Below are 14149 nucleotides of genomic sequence, written 5' to 3'. Positions count from 1 at the left end.
GCTTGGAAGAGAAACCAAAGATAGCAATGATGCCAGATGTCAAGAAACCAGGGAGAAAGAAAAGTCAGAGAAACTGCCACCGCTTAGAGCAAGGTCCCGATTAAGAAGGAACTGACAAGGGTGAGCATTCTGACAGAACCGCTTCTATTTCTACAGTGCACTGTGATTTTCCCAGTGCTCACATCACCCAGCTAGTAAATGACAGAGTCAGGATCAGAGCCCAGGTCATCTCACTCCAAGTCATGGTGCCACACTGTCTCTCTAAAATGCCACCATTATGCCAGAAGTGGGGTTTGACACTAGGCTCACTGGTGCTTCAGTCCAAGTCCACTTTGTCATTCTGATTGCTAAAGTAACCAAGTACCCGGGATAGGAGAGGCACAGCCCTCCTGTCCGAGGCCAAAGCAAACCTCTGGAGAAGAGAGTCCAAGGTCATGTTCTGAAAGCACTTGGCTACCAATCAGGCCCAATAAGAGGTAAGATTTAGGCGTAACGCCTAAATCACTGTCTTCAAGGGTTCTGGCTTATAGATTCAGTCTGTGAGGACCCTTAAAGACTATCTGGCACAAATGAGGAAACCCAAAGTCCCCATTGGACAGACGAGGAAACTGGGGTCCCAACTGTATGTAGAAGGAAACCAAGAGCCCAAATTGTACAGACCCCAGGTCCCATTGCACACAGGAGAAAACCAAGGACTCCTGTTATACAGATGAGGAAATAGAGGGCCTCTACTGGACAGATAAAAAAACCAAGGGCCCCTATTGTATGGGTGTTCCTCACTGTGCAGTAAGAAACCTGAGCCCCAGAGAGGAAGTGATATACTCAAAGGGCACATAATTAGTCAGAAAGCCTGTAACTCAAACCCACCTCATGTGACTCCCAGTCCAGCACCTTCCACATGCCTGAGCCTGTACAAGAACAGGATTCATGCCAGTCCAAAACGGGAATAAAGGGGTGGGAGTGATTCTACTGGGAAGACTGAGGCAGGGGACGGACAGACAGGAAGGGCCGACCAGGAAGGGGACAGGGCAGGTGGTGCCGAGGCTGAGGCTCTCACCCTCCGAGCTTCACTCTGGAATTTCACAGCCTTTTTGGTGTCGGCCACAGCAGTCTCCACGAAGCCCACTGACTGGTCCATGTTGTTCTCAATGCGATCAATCATGGCTCCCTTTCCAGGGATATGAGAGGCGGCAGCAGAAAGCAGAGATGGCACGACAGAAAATAGGAAAGAGAAATAGCAGGCAAGGTAGGTGCTCTCTTCAGGCAAGGCCCCAGGGAACTCTCACCTTCCGGGCCTGACTACGATATTTCACCGCCTTCTTGGTCTCCTCCCGAGCCTTCTCCACATGGTCCACAGTATGCATCACATTCAGTTCTATGTTATCTATCATCTCCCCCTGTGAAGGACAGATACTGGTCACATTCTGCACAAAGCCCAACTCCCACACCTCAGGGCTGCTGACCCCATGGTTGATCACCCATAGCCAAGAGTAGATTGAGCCCAGGAATCTTGACTTAGGTTAGGACTGGAAGAGGCCTTAGTGGTCATCTTATTTATGAGGAAGAAAAATGCCTTGCCCAAGTGGCATCACAGATTTAGAACTGGAAGACACCTCAGGCTGATCATCTAGTCCAATCTGATCATTTCACTGATAGGGAAACTGAGGCCCAGAGATGAAGTGAATTTAACACCGTTAACACCAGTGAATTAACATCAGGTCAAGTTTCACACTTACTAAGGGCTCAAGGTACATGCTCTCATGTGATCCTCATGATCTCTGAGGCAGGAAGTATGAGTATTTTCAGCCTTACTTTGCAGATGAGGATGCTCAAGCTCGTGCAAAGTTGTCCCATTATCAAGGAACAGGGTCAGGAAGAGAAAAGCCAGGCCTTTGAATGCCAATCCAGCGCTCTCCTAGCCCACACTTCCTTCCCCACAGGCCTTGTATCACCCACTCTGGGAGTTGGTCAGGACGCTATATTCTCCTGGTTCATCTGGTTCTTTCTGAACCAGAGGCTCAGTCCTTAATGGGATCCTGGTTTCCTCAAAGGCCATCTCACAATGATTTTCTTATAATATCATTTAAGACAGGGGTTCTTTTATTTTATTTAATTTTGTGTGTGTGTGTGAGGCAGTTGGGGTTAAGCGACTTACCCAAAGTCACACAGCCAGTGAGTGTTATATGTCTGAGGCCGGATTTGAACTCAGGTCCTCCTGACTCCAGGGCCAGTGCTCTATCCACTGTGCCACCTAGCTGCCCCAAGACAGGGGTTCTTAATCCAGGCTCCATGAACTTGGTTTATTTTATTTTTAAGTATTTTAATAACTGTTTCAATATGATTGGTTTCCTTTGTAATTCTTTGTAATAAAATGTAATTTTATTTTATGCATTTGAACAGTTTATTCTGGGCAGGGATCCATACGCTTTACCAGACTGTTAAAATGGCCCATGTAACAGAAGAATCCAAGAACCTTGGCTGGGCCATAAGTGATGGAGGAGTTTGGCCTACCCAAGCGGTGTTTGCAGACTCCTTCCTCTCCCTCCTCCAGGAAGGAGTCTCTGAATGAGATCTCTTACCCCTTTCATACACTCATCATCCCCACTTCTTGTGGCAAGAATCTAAATCCTCTCTTCAGTCCATTCCCTGGTATACAAAAGGTGAAGGTCCCAGGCCCCATATGCACCAAAACCTCCTCAGCCCTTCCCCGTCACTGGAGACTAGACCAGAAAGAGAAAAAGAGACCACTCACCGTTCCCCAAGTCTCACACCCGATCCTCGCATGGCAGTGAGAGCAAAAAAAAAAAACAAACAGAAAGTGGAAGAGGAGAACTTGAGAAGTGGGTGCTAAGGTCTGGAGCGGAACATCTACAGCCCCTGGCACCTGAGATCAAGTAAGCTCAAACAGGAAGAAGAGAGAAGGGGAGATTCCTACCCGAGGTTCAGAGAAGTGACTCACACACAATCACAAAGCTAATTTGGGGCCCAGCCAGGAACACAAGACTCGGGGTTGGAAAGAACCTTAAGGAAACTCTAATGCAGATTCTCATGTTAGAGATGGGGAAACAGAATCCCCAAGAAAGAAGATGACCTGGCCATGGTTATACGGTCAGTATGTGGCACAGCCAGAATTTAAAACTAGATTCCACGCTCTTCCTATCATTTTATATTGGTCTTCCAGCCAGGACTTAGATTAAACCTGGCTGCCTCCTCCTAAGGCTTGGAATTCCTCCTGGTCTGATGCCCTCCATGGCCACTGAATCATCCCCTTCCTGCCTCCTTCCCTGGGTCCTAGGCTGTGCCCTCCTCCTGCTGCTCACTGCCCCAGGTCAAGTTACCTGGTTTTCCACTAGCATGGCGATATCCACAAACATGTCGTGTAGCTCCTTGATGCTGCTCTCGAGCCGGACGATGTCCTTGTGTCGTCCTTCGATCTCACTGAGGGCTTGCTTAGAGATCTGAGAGTCAATGATCTACAACACATCGCTTCACGTTACACATGCGACCCCCGATCCTGGCAGGCATCTGCCGGTCTTGTCTTCTCCCGCCTTCCTCCCTCTGGATCGCTCTCTCTCTAGGTCTCTGCCTCTCTCTCACACTTTCTGTCTGTGTCTGTCTGTCTGTCTGTCTCTCTCTCTCTCTCTCTCTCACACACACACACACACACACACCCTTCATTCAAACTGTTATTTAGTACCTACTAGGTACAAGGCAAGAGGGAACATGGCACAGCGGATAGAGGGCCAGTCTTGAAATCAGAAGGACCTGAGTTTTAAGTCCTTCCACAGACACATAACTAACTATCTGTGAGTCTCTGGGCAAGTCGCTTAACCTCTAATTGCCCTAACCCTTCAAGACACAAGTTCTTCATCAGTGGAAAGAATTTTTTTCAATGGGAGTTTCCCATAGTGGAAAAAAAAAATCACAGGTTACAATTAGGCTTCGGATAATCCAAACCCAGGGCTGGGAAACCTGCAGCCTCGAGGCCACATGTAGCCCTCTCAATCCTCAAGTTCGGCCCTTTGACTGAACTTCACAGAACAAATCCCCTTAATAAAAGGATTTGTTTTTAAAAACTTGGACTCAATCAAAAGGCCACACCCAAGGACCTAGAAGGCCACCACAGGTTCCCCACCCCTGCCCCAACCCCTACCCCCACAAAAAGGTCAATGTTCCATACTTAGGGAATCAGACTTGTCATTTCACTGGAGGGAATGCCCAGCGAGGACATCCCACCTCCCAATGCGGCCCAGCAAGTGTTCCTAAGTCACGGGATATTCAGAGATTACGTAACTTGCTCAGGACCACTAGCGCCCATGTGTCAGTCAACGAGCATTTATTAAACACCCACTACATGCCAGGCCCAGTGCTAAATGCTGGAGGTTCCTTTGAAAAGGCAGTAAAAGTCCTCATCCTCATCCCCCGGGTGCTCTCATTCTAACGGAGGAGATGATGCACAGCCCCGTGCATAGAAGAGACATAGAGCAAGAGTGGGAAGTTAATCTCAGAGGGAAGGCACCTTGGGAGCCAGGGGAAGGGCCAGCAGAGGCCTGCTTCCTGGCAGTGGCCAAAAGTGGAACCTGAGACGACTCCTGAAGGAAGCCAGGAGGTTGAGACAGGAGAGAGAGCTGGGCTTGAACAAAAATTTTTCTGACGCCAGGACCGGCTCTCTAACCAGCATACCACACTGCCTCCAGTTCAAGGACACAGAGATGAATAAGGTTCAGGCCCAGGTGTGGAACAGCTTTACAAGCTCACTTAATTATGCTGAGACAAAAGGGAACAGCAGGAAACTAGATGGAGTGCTCTAGGTAGACTGAGGCAGGAGCAGCCACTTTTAGCTAAGAGGTGAGGAGGGGGAGAGTGGGAATGAGGGCACCCCACCCTTCGCTTTCCCCATACTCCCAATTCCGAGCTCTTCCCTTGGTTTCTCCAAAGGCCCCTGCCTCTCAACGCCAGGCACTAATGCAAGCTCCCTGAGGGCAGGAACTGTTTCCTTTTTCTCTTTGTCTTGCCATCAGCCAGCACAGTGTCTGGCCCAGAGCAGGTGATTAAGAAATGCTTGCAACCGATTGGTGGATCCCCGCTCCATCAAAGCTCGATGTTCCCCTTCCGACCCCCCCAATCCTTCCTCTTCTTGGAACACTCACCCCAGAAGTGAAAATGGCTGGGTTTCCGCTCTCCAGCATCTCTTCCAATTCCTCATCTGTGGTTTTCTTGCCAGCTTTACCCCAAAGGAAAGAGGATGTCAGACACAGAAAATCAGAACACATCCTTTAGCAGGCATCCTGGAAACTAGGCCTGAGGGGAACATATTGTAAAACCATGGTAAAAGTAAAAGATTTTGGTTAATGTAGCCACTGAGCACTCCCTCTCGACTGCTAGGGCTAAGACAAAAGCCGTATGATTGGGAAGAGCATTACCCTATGGTGTCTAGAACACTGGACCTAGAATTCAGGAAAGCATGGGTTCAAATTCAATCCCTGACATTTACTAGCTGTCAGGCAACCTCCCTAAGCTATCTGAGCCTCAGTTTCCTCGTGTGTAAAATGAGGAGGGTGGCCTTTAAGCCACCTATAGGTACTAGGTAACTCTAGGTTCAGGAAAAAAAGAGAATTATAAATTGCAGGGCTGGTAAGAACCATCAGAGCATAGTAAAAGAAAGCTTTGGACCTGAAAAAGGGAAGGCCAGGCTCTGACACCTATAAGCTGTGTGGCCTTGAGCCAGCCACTTACGCTCTCTGAGCCTCAGTTTTCTCCTGGGTAAAATGAGGGGTCTAGATCAGACAGCCTTCAAAGACCCTACTGGTCCAGGTCTCTCTGTGCTACGATTCCACAATAAATTGTAACGGAGCTAGAACGTGACTGTCTTCTCCACTCTGTCCAGCAGGGGGCGTCCTAAGCCCTGGCAAACAACGCCTGGGGCTGCCACCAGAAATCTGGCCTGGGCCAAAGCCACCTCCCAGCCTTCGAGCGATGGGCAGTAGTCATGAGCAGGGGTTGTAGGATGAGTAGAGGCCCACGTTCCCTCCAAGAACATACTGATTTCCAATTGCCTCTGGATGCGCCCTTTACTGCGTTCTCGGAAGTCCACCTGGGCTTCATTGTACTTCGTCATCACTTCCACAAACTTCCGGGAGAGGACAGAGTGCTGTGGGCAGAGGGAGGGAGGTGAGGGGAAGACAGACACTATTGTACTGTGCTCCTAGCCCTCCGAGATCCAGCCCTACTTTATCCAGTATCATCTCTGACTAGACCTGAAATCCAGAGAAAACTGCTCTACATGTATCAAAAGTTCTCACACTCATGGTCTACAATTACGGGGTTCTTAATCTGAGGTCCATAAACTTTTTTTTAAAATATAGAACATTAGTAACAATAAAAAATTATACTGAAATTAACTCATGTTGATATATTTAGATACAATTTATCTATTGTTATTAATATTATGTAGTTTACAATATATGTTATATATTTGGGCAGCTAGGTGGCACAGTGGACAGAGTACTGTGCCTGGAATCAGGATGACTGATTTTCATGAGTTCAAATCTGGTCTCAGACTCTTACCAGCTGTGGGAACCTGGGCAAGTCACTTAACTCTGTTTGCCGCAGTTTCCTCATCCATAAAATGAGCTGGAGAAAGAAATGGCAAACCACTCCAGTCTCTTTGCCAAGAAAACCTCAAATGGGGTCACGAAGAGTCAAACACAACTGAAAAACGACTGAACAAATGAACTGTATATTTACGTTGATTAACTTCAGTATAATCCATTTCCTTTGCAATCCTCTTTTATTTTTTGCCTTTTAAAGACCTTCTTCTGAGAAGGGATCCATAGGTTTCCCCAGATTGCCCAAGGGGGCCAGAACATGAAAAAGGTTAAGCACCCTCTCTTTAGGGAAAGTCTTCTACATCCTCCATGGCATGCTCCCTGATTACCCCGGCTCACACTGATCTCTCCCTTCTAGTCCTATAGTATTTATTATCTGATCCTCCAAAACATTCTATTCATTTCTATTTGATTCCAATCCTGGTTCTCTGCCAGTTCTATTAGCTAGCTGACTTTGGACATGTCACTTCATGTCTCCGGGACTCCACCACCTCCTCTTTAAAATAAAGGGTTAGATTATTTAGAATACTAAGACCCCTTCCAGCTCTAAAGCCTATAAATGCCCTCTGAACCCTGTCACTCCAGGTCTTCTCAATCTTCGGGCCCTCCCCCTGAGACCACCTCCCACTTATCCCAAATATATCTTGTTTATATATACTACTGTCTCCCCCATTTAGCATGGTGCCTGGCAAATAGTAGGTGTTTAATAAATGCTAGTTGACTGACCACCTTCTTTAGGTGTCCTCCAGTTGCTTCATGTGTGCAAAATCAATTCTCCCTGACCAGACTGTAAACACTTTAAGGACAGGGACCATAGATTTGTCTTATTCCTACAGCACCTCACATAGAGTTGGGCCCACAAAAAGGATTCGGTGGATACTGTCTGACTTAATCCCATGAGAGCAAAGGCCAAGAGCTAAGCACTGCACCTGGGATTTCCGTATCCGAAGATCTGCCGACGACCGCACCTCATCTTGCTCAATGTGCCTCTCCATGTCTAGAAATGGATCAGAGTCATAGCGTTTCTGAGTTAAAGAGACCTCGGGGCCATCTAGCCTAACCCATCCCTGAAAAACAACTGCTTCTGCAACAGGTAACAAGTGGGCATCTAGAAGCCCCCAAATGGAAGAAATCCCACACCTCCCAAGGCTGCCCATCCTGCTTCTGGACAATCCTCCTCAATAGGAACTTTTTCCTGACATCAAGTTTCAATCTGCCTTTTTGAAACCTCCTTCCACTGTTCCTACTTCATCCCTCTTTACCCAGGAAGGTAATTCTAATTGTTCTTCCACATCATAATACTTTCAAATCAACTCTCTTCCATATTCTCCCACCAAATGGCTCATCCTCTCCATCCCAAACACCCCCAAGTTCTTTCAACCAGTCCTCATGTGACATGAACTCAAGGCCCTTCACCTCCCTAGCTGCCCCACTCTAGATGTTCTCCAACTTAGCAATGGCCTTCACCAATCATGGAGAGCCTAGTACTCTGGTTGTGTTCTAACCAGGGTCCTAGACACCAGAACCCCACCCCACCCAACCCCGACTATCACTAGAAATAGAGGTGCTCCATAACCCAGCCCAGATCAGGTCACGTCCTCTCCACCAGTGAGAAATCATGACATCTCCTAGAGCAGCACCTCCCCGAGTCCTCATTTGTCCCCATGCACCTCATCCATGCCCCAACAAAGTGACATAATTGTATGTGCCACAGAAGGGGATCTGGGAAGTTATATGCGAAAGTGTCCCTGGGAAAGAAAGGCTGATGGGGAAGAGAAGAAGCAATTCCCCAGAAAATGCAAATTAGCCAAGAGGCAGAAAAGAGGCAAAGTCCTCCTTGGCCAGGAGGGGTGATGAGGAGGGAGACACCATCAGCTATGAGCAGGGTTTCAACAGCAGGATAGGAAACATTTGAGGATCAGGACAGCTCAGAGATAGTTTCTTTCTTACTCTTTAGCTTGTTCCGGACGCTATTGGCCATTTTCTTAATCTCTGCTGTTAACTGTTCTAGGTCATCCTTTGTTTCTGAGGAAACAGAGGCAGAGGAAAAAAATTAGGGGGGCAGGAGATGTTTGTAGATATAAGCATCAACAGAGGAGAGCTGGAGCTCTCGGTCCATCCAGGAGAATCAAAGAATTCCTCACAAGAGCTTCAAAGGTTCAGAGAGAAGACCTTAACAATCATTCGTTCCTGCTTCTTCATTTTAGAGAGAAATAAAGTAAGATCCAGAGAAGGGAAATTATTTAACCAAGGTCATGCACCAAGAAGAGATGATGACACTCACTGGGTCTCATGAGAGAATATCCAAGCAATATTCACCAACCCAGCTCTGTGACCTGAAGCTCCTGTATTACTTTGGGCAGATCATATCCCTCCTCTGGGCCTCAGTTTCCTCCTCTGTAATCATGAAGGGGTGGGATAGGATGGACCCTACACTCCCTTCCATCTCTAAATCTAGGATTCCATGATCCCAGAATCTGTAACATGAAATAATTATAGACGATTAGTAATTAAGTCCTAGAAACTGTCATTTTGACTGTGAACACCTAAGAAGTTCTGAGAAGGAAGAGTTCTATGAGAGCTGGGTTAGGAAACTTCATGGAAAAGTAGGATTGATGTGTGCCTCGGAGAATGGCTCAGATTTGGATTGTCCTATGGGACAATGGTAACAAATTGGGAGGAGGGGGAGTGAGGGGAGATTGAAAAAAAAAATCACAGAGGAGAAAAAGCTACAGGGTGTTTAAGGGAGACACAGCAGGAGGCTCATCTGCCAGAAGCTGAGTAATAAGTGAGTGGTGGGGACAAGTTGGACAGGTAGAAGGGGCCTATGGCCATATGAGGTAGAAGGTGCTATTTAACATCATCATTAATGCAGCAGCTCTGCTGTACACAGCACCTGTTGGAAACTGAGGTTGGCTTGACGAGATGGAAAAAGACATCTCGTGGTGAATCAGCTCTGGGTGAAAACTCACTTGGTTCTGGGATTGGCGCTGACAGGATGATGCTGTAAAGTTTCTTAGCTCCTTCTACGTTCTCTGCAATCTTGTCGATGCTGAGCCGCGTTTCCTCAATCTAGAAAGGGAGGTAGAAATACCCTTGTCATTAGCAAGACAACTGTTGAATTCTTATTAGAGTTTCCTGCTGAGTCCACTCTCTTCTCCTGGCTTTGTTGAGGCGGAAATAATTAAATGGATCCTGGAACGGCCAATTGAATATGCTTTCCAAGAGCGATGAGTCCACAGTCAATAGATAGTCCCTTGGGTCTCCCTACTCATTGCCAGTGGAACAGAATGATTTGGGAAAAGCCAAACTTTCACTTGGAATATTGAAGCTAGGGTCAAGCAGACAGATCCAAAGGAAGGATAGAGCAGGGGTTCTTAACCTTATGTAATGTCTGCACCCCTTGGACAGTCTGTCTAGTGATGCCTATGGACCCGTCCCAAAATGTTTTTAAATAACTAGAGAAGGTGCTAAGTTTAGTCAGAGCTTAATGAAAAATAAAGATGTCCTTGTTTTTCCCATTCAAGTTCACAGACCCCCTGAAATCTCTCCAAGGACCCCCTGGGGATTAAGAACCTCGGGGCTAGAAGTATCCAAGAAGATGAAGCCATGGGGACAGATATATCATCACATCCAGAAGATCTGGTCTCAAATTCCAGCTCTGCCATTTATAAGCCAGATGTCCTCTCTGGGCCTCCGACGAGATGACCTCTAATCAATCAATCAATCCGTGAGCGTCTACAAAGCACCTCCTCTGCCAGCGGGGCAACTGCTGATTCTGGAGTCTTGTTGGGCACGTGTCAGAGGTGACAGGCCCGTGAACTGGAAGTTACACCCGGGAAATCACGCTCCTGCAGGCGTGGACTGAGTGATTATTTGGCCTCTGCACATTCCTGAACCTGATTGTACAACTACGAGACCATAAAACAGTCACAGGAGCACTCTGTCCTGGCGATGGACAGTGTCACAAGACAGTCCTAAGATTAACTAATAAGCATCCGGGAAGGATATCTCTCTCTCTCTTGCTCACTCTCTCCTGTCTCTGTCTCTTTCTGTCTCTCACAAGATACAGGAACCCAATATTACACTCTTATGGAATGTCATGGTAATTAGAAAGGTGAAGGTACAAGGAGAAATGACCCAACCATCTCACTAATGGGCCTATGTCCCAAGTAGGGGAAGGCAACAAGGGCCAATATAGACCAAAACATTCACAGCATTCCCTTTTGTAGCAAAAACTAGAAACCAAGAGGGTAACCATTTTATTGGGTAACAGCTGAACAAACTATAGTATATGAACATAATGAAATATTGCCCGTAAATAAAATATAGATGGCATGCCACAGTGAACAGGACACTGGTCAGGAGGTGAGGTCATAAAGACCTAGAATCAAGTCCTGCCTGAGAATCTGACTAGTTTTGTGACCCTGGGCAACTCATCTAATCTCTGTGCCTCAGTTTCCTCAGTTGTAAAAAAAAAAGGGGATTAGATGGAACGACAGTTTAGATCCCTTCAAGCTTAAAATCTACTACTTCTGACATAATTTCAAGGGATTAAAAGAATCATGGGAAATCTTGTGGAACTGAACAGATTATAAATAATAACTATAATAATATAAATGAAAACAACACTGAAAGAGAAATTAATTCTGATTAATTGTAATTGTCAGCATTGGCACCAGAGAAAGATGGGCCACACACTTCTCTTAGTAGATGGGAGTGAGTATGAGCGATGCGGGGGGGTGGGGGGAGGAGTGCCACATAAGAATAATATTGTGTCTTAAGGTTTGGAAAGCACTTTATGTATGAAATCAGATTTGTTCCTCACAACAACCCATTTTACAGAGGAGGAATCTTAACCTCAGTCTCCGTTTCCTCCTCAGTAAAATGGGGCTGCGATAGCACCCACCACCCTTGGGCTGTTGTGAGGATAAAGTGAGGTAATATTTGCAAAGTACTTTGTAAACCTTGAACACTATATGAATGCTATTGCTGTTATACGATTTTGCTCAGTTACACAGGTAACGTGGGAGTCAAGATCTGACCGCAGGTGTGTCTGATGCTCAGTGGAGCTTTCTAACCACTGGGCCACCTTGCTGCCTCCACAGATTTGGAAGGTGGCATACACTGTTCGATGTGTGTGGGGACTGCGTTGGTGGCTTTGGTATAACTGCCTTTCCTGAGTTGGAAGAGAGCTGCATCCAGTGACCGTGATGCAAAAACAAGACATCCTCCTAAAAAAGGTTCCATAAAATGGAGATGCTCGCACAACCAGAGAAGGGCCCAATGCCCTCAATGACCCCAACTCCAACAGGGCGGCTGGCCGCACCAGGCCCTGAAACAAGGACCAGAAAAGAAATAAATGTGAAGAAAGAACAGTCTGTCTCCTCAGGGCTTAGGAAACCTACAGCCAATTCGCAGCACAAAGGCCTGCATCCCTTCCTCCCTTCCAGTGTGTGCCACACGGGGCTATAAGAGCTTCTTCTCTCCTCCTGACTCCCTAAAAGGTCACCTGCAAAGTACAGAAACAAAAAAAGACTAAGGACCTGTCACTGCCTCGTCACATCAGCACACTGCAGGAGCGTCTGCACAGAAATGGCGCCCGGGGACACTTGTCAGGTATGTTAGCGTGAGGATCTGCATCTGAGTTACACTAGATGGCCCCCGAGGCCCCTTCCAACTCTCTGAGCCTGTGAACAAATCCTCTTCTTCCACCCATTCATTCTCTCTCATTTGGAAGATGGTCTTTAAGACATTCGGGGTCCAAGAAGACGGTGATGACTCTCTCCAGACTGCGCTGGGCTGCTCCAGTCAGTCCACCTCTAGGCGCACCCACCAAACCTTTCCAGGATGATCGAGCCTGCCGGCACTCTCATCTTGCTGGCATGGTCTTTGAGGACCTAGGGTCATTTCGTCACCATGAATAAGCAAAGCACAACTTTAGGGGAGACGGAATAAAGTCTAGTTTTCCTAACTCTCAAATTAGCACCCTAACCACTGAACCGCACCACTTCTCCTGCTTGTCACTGCTTGACATGACCTTCAAGGGTCCACTGGGAACCCGCCGTGGTTGAGGCTAGCAGTATCCTCGTTATCCAAAGATAACCCTCTAAGCTCCCTTCACCACCCCCACTTTTCACAAAATCCCAAGCACTATCAACATTAAAAATGACATGTTTTGGGTTACAATGAGATCAAAAGCCCTAGGCTGTACCTACCTAATGGATTAGCTTTCTCAGAAAATCTCTAAAAAGTACTTCCTATTCAGAATAATCCCGGGGCCTACAGGCTGACAGTGACAGGCCAGAGGATAGTACGTGAGCCCTGGAGTTGGAGTCAGACCTAACTTCCTGTCTGAGAGCTTTCTAGCTGTATAAGCTAGGGAAATTTCCTTCCCCTCACTAAACTAAGGTTTCCTCCAGATCTAACTCCACTGAACCATGGAATTTTGGAGCTGGAAGGGCCCCTAGTGACCATCTAGTACAACACAGTACTTAGCATGACGCTTAGCACAAAGTAGGTGCCTAATAAATGTTTTTTGATTGACTGACCCACGGGAGGGTCTGCTTCACTAAACCGAAGTTTTTGGTTCCTGTGTTTATATATACTGGCCACAAATTCAGCTAGAGTGAGCACTGAGTTAAGCAAATTTTAGTGAACATTTATTGAATGGAGGTGAATGAGATAAATGTTTATAATCACTTGGTGAGTTTACAGGTCAATTCAACATTCCTCAAGGACAGAATGATTTCTTAGAACTTTGTAAAAGACTCTGTTGAGGGGCAGCTAGGTGGCAGAGTGGAGAGAGTACCAGCCCTGGATTCAAGAGGACCTGAATTCAAATCTGGCCTCAGACACATAACACTTAGTGGCTTTGTGACCCTGGGCAAGTCACTTAACCCCACTGCCTAGCCAAAAAGAAAAAAGAAAGACAGCACCAGTTGTCCCCAACTGTCCAATAGTTTGGTACAACCCACAGTGCCATGTGCATAATAGTTCCAGTTGTATAGGTGCCAGCTAACCAGAGTTCTGCTATACGGAACCAGCCAATAAAAAAACTCAGACCTGCAGCTATATATGCTTGCCAAATCAAGGATCTCAACAGTCTTTCACTCTCTCTTGAGATAGCATGGTATGGTTAAAAAAAGAAAAAAGCAATGGACTTATAGTCGGGAGAATCTCAATTTGAATTCCACCTTTTACACTCAGTGATGAAGTCATTTAAAATCTCTGAGCGGAAAAACCTGGAAAGACTCCCATGAACTGATGCAAAGCGAAGTGAGCAGGACCAGGAGAACATTGTACATGGCAACAGCAATATTATGCAATGATCAGTTGTGAATGACTTAGCTATTCTCAGTAATACACCATCCGAAACGATTCCAAAGGACTTATTTCCAAAGAATTACATTGATTACTTTTTGTAACCAAATAAACATATTGTTATAGAAGTCCATCTTCTGTAGCCTAGATGAAAAATGCTAACCACCTCCAGAAAAAGAACTAATAAAATCTGAATGCAGATTGAAGCACGCTTTTTA

General features: G+C 46.4%; 1 protein-coding gene across 4 annotated transcripts in view; it reads right to left on the bottom strand.

Moving 5' to 3' along the window:
- The window catches only part of STX3 (syntaxin 3), a 61524-nt gene that overhangs the window by 13706 nt on the left and 33669 nt on the right, over positions 1-14149 (bottom strand). For 3 of the 4 annotated variants that reach the window (XM_020976096.2, XM_020976092.2, XM_078148488.1), the window contains 7 exons: positions 9581-9680; positions 8559-8633; positions 7538-7605; positions 6043-6151; positions 5151-5224; positions 3339-3473; positions 1287-1397 (listed from right to left, as the gene is read on the bottom strand). In XM_020976096.2, the coding sequence (XP_020831755.1) occupies positions 1287-1397; positions 3339-3473; positions 5151-5224; positions 6043-6151; positions 7538-7605; positions 8559-8633; positions 9581-9680 (672 nt within the window). Of the gene's footprint in view, positions 1-1057; positions 1169-1286; positions 1398-3338; positions 3474-5150; positions 5225-6042; positions 6152-7537; positions 7606-8558; positions 8634-9580; positions 9681-14149 lie in introns of all 4 variants that reach the window. The other variant, XM_020976093.2, reaches the window with a different exon arrangement.

This window comes from Phascolarctos cinereus, unplaced genomic scaffold, assembly GCF_003287225.1.
Source record: "Phascolarctos cinereus isolate Bilbo 61053 unplaced genomic scaffold, phaCin_HiC Scaffold_9;HRSCAF=440, whole genome shotgun sequence".
Classification (NCBI taxonomy): Eukaryota; Metazoa; Chordata; class Mammalia; order Diprotodontia; family Phascolarctidae; genus Phascolarctos; species Phascolarctos cinereus.
The sequence above is the reverse complement of the archived record's forward strand: the minus strand, read 5'-3'. Positions and strand labels throughout refer to the sequence as shown.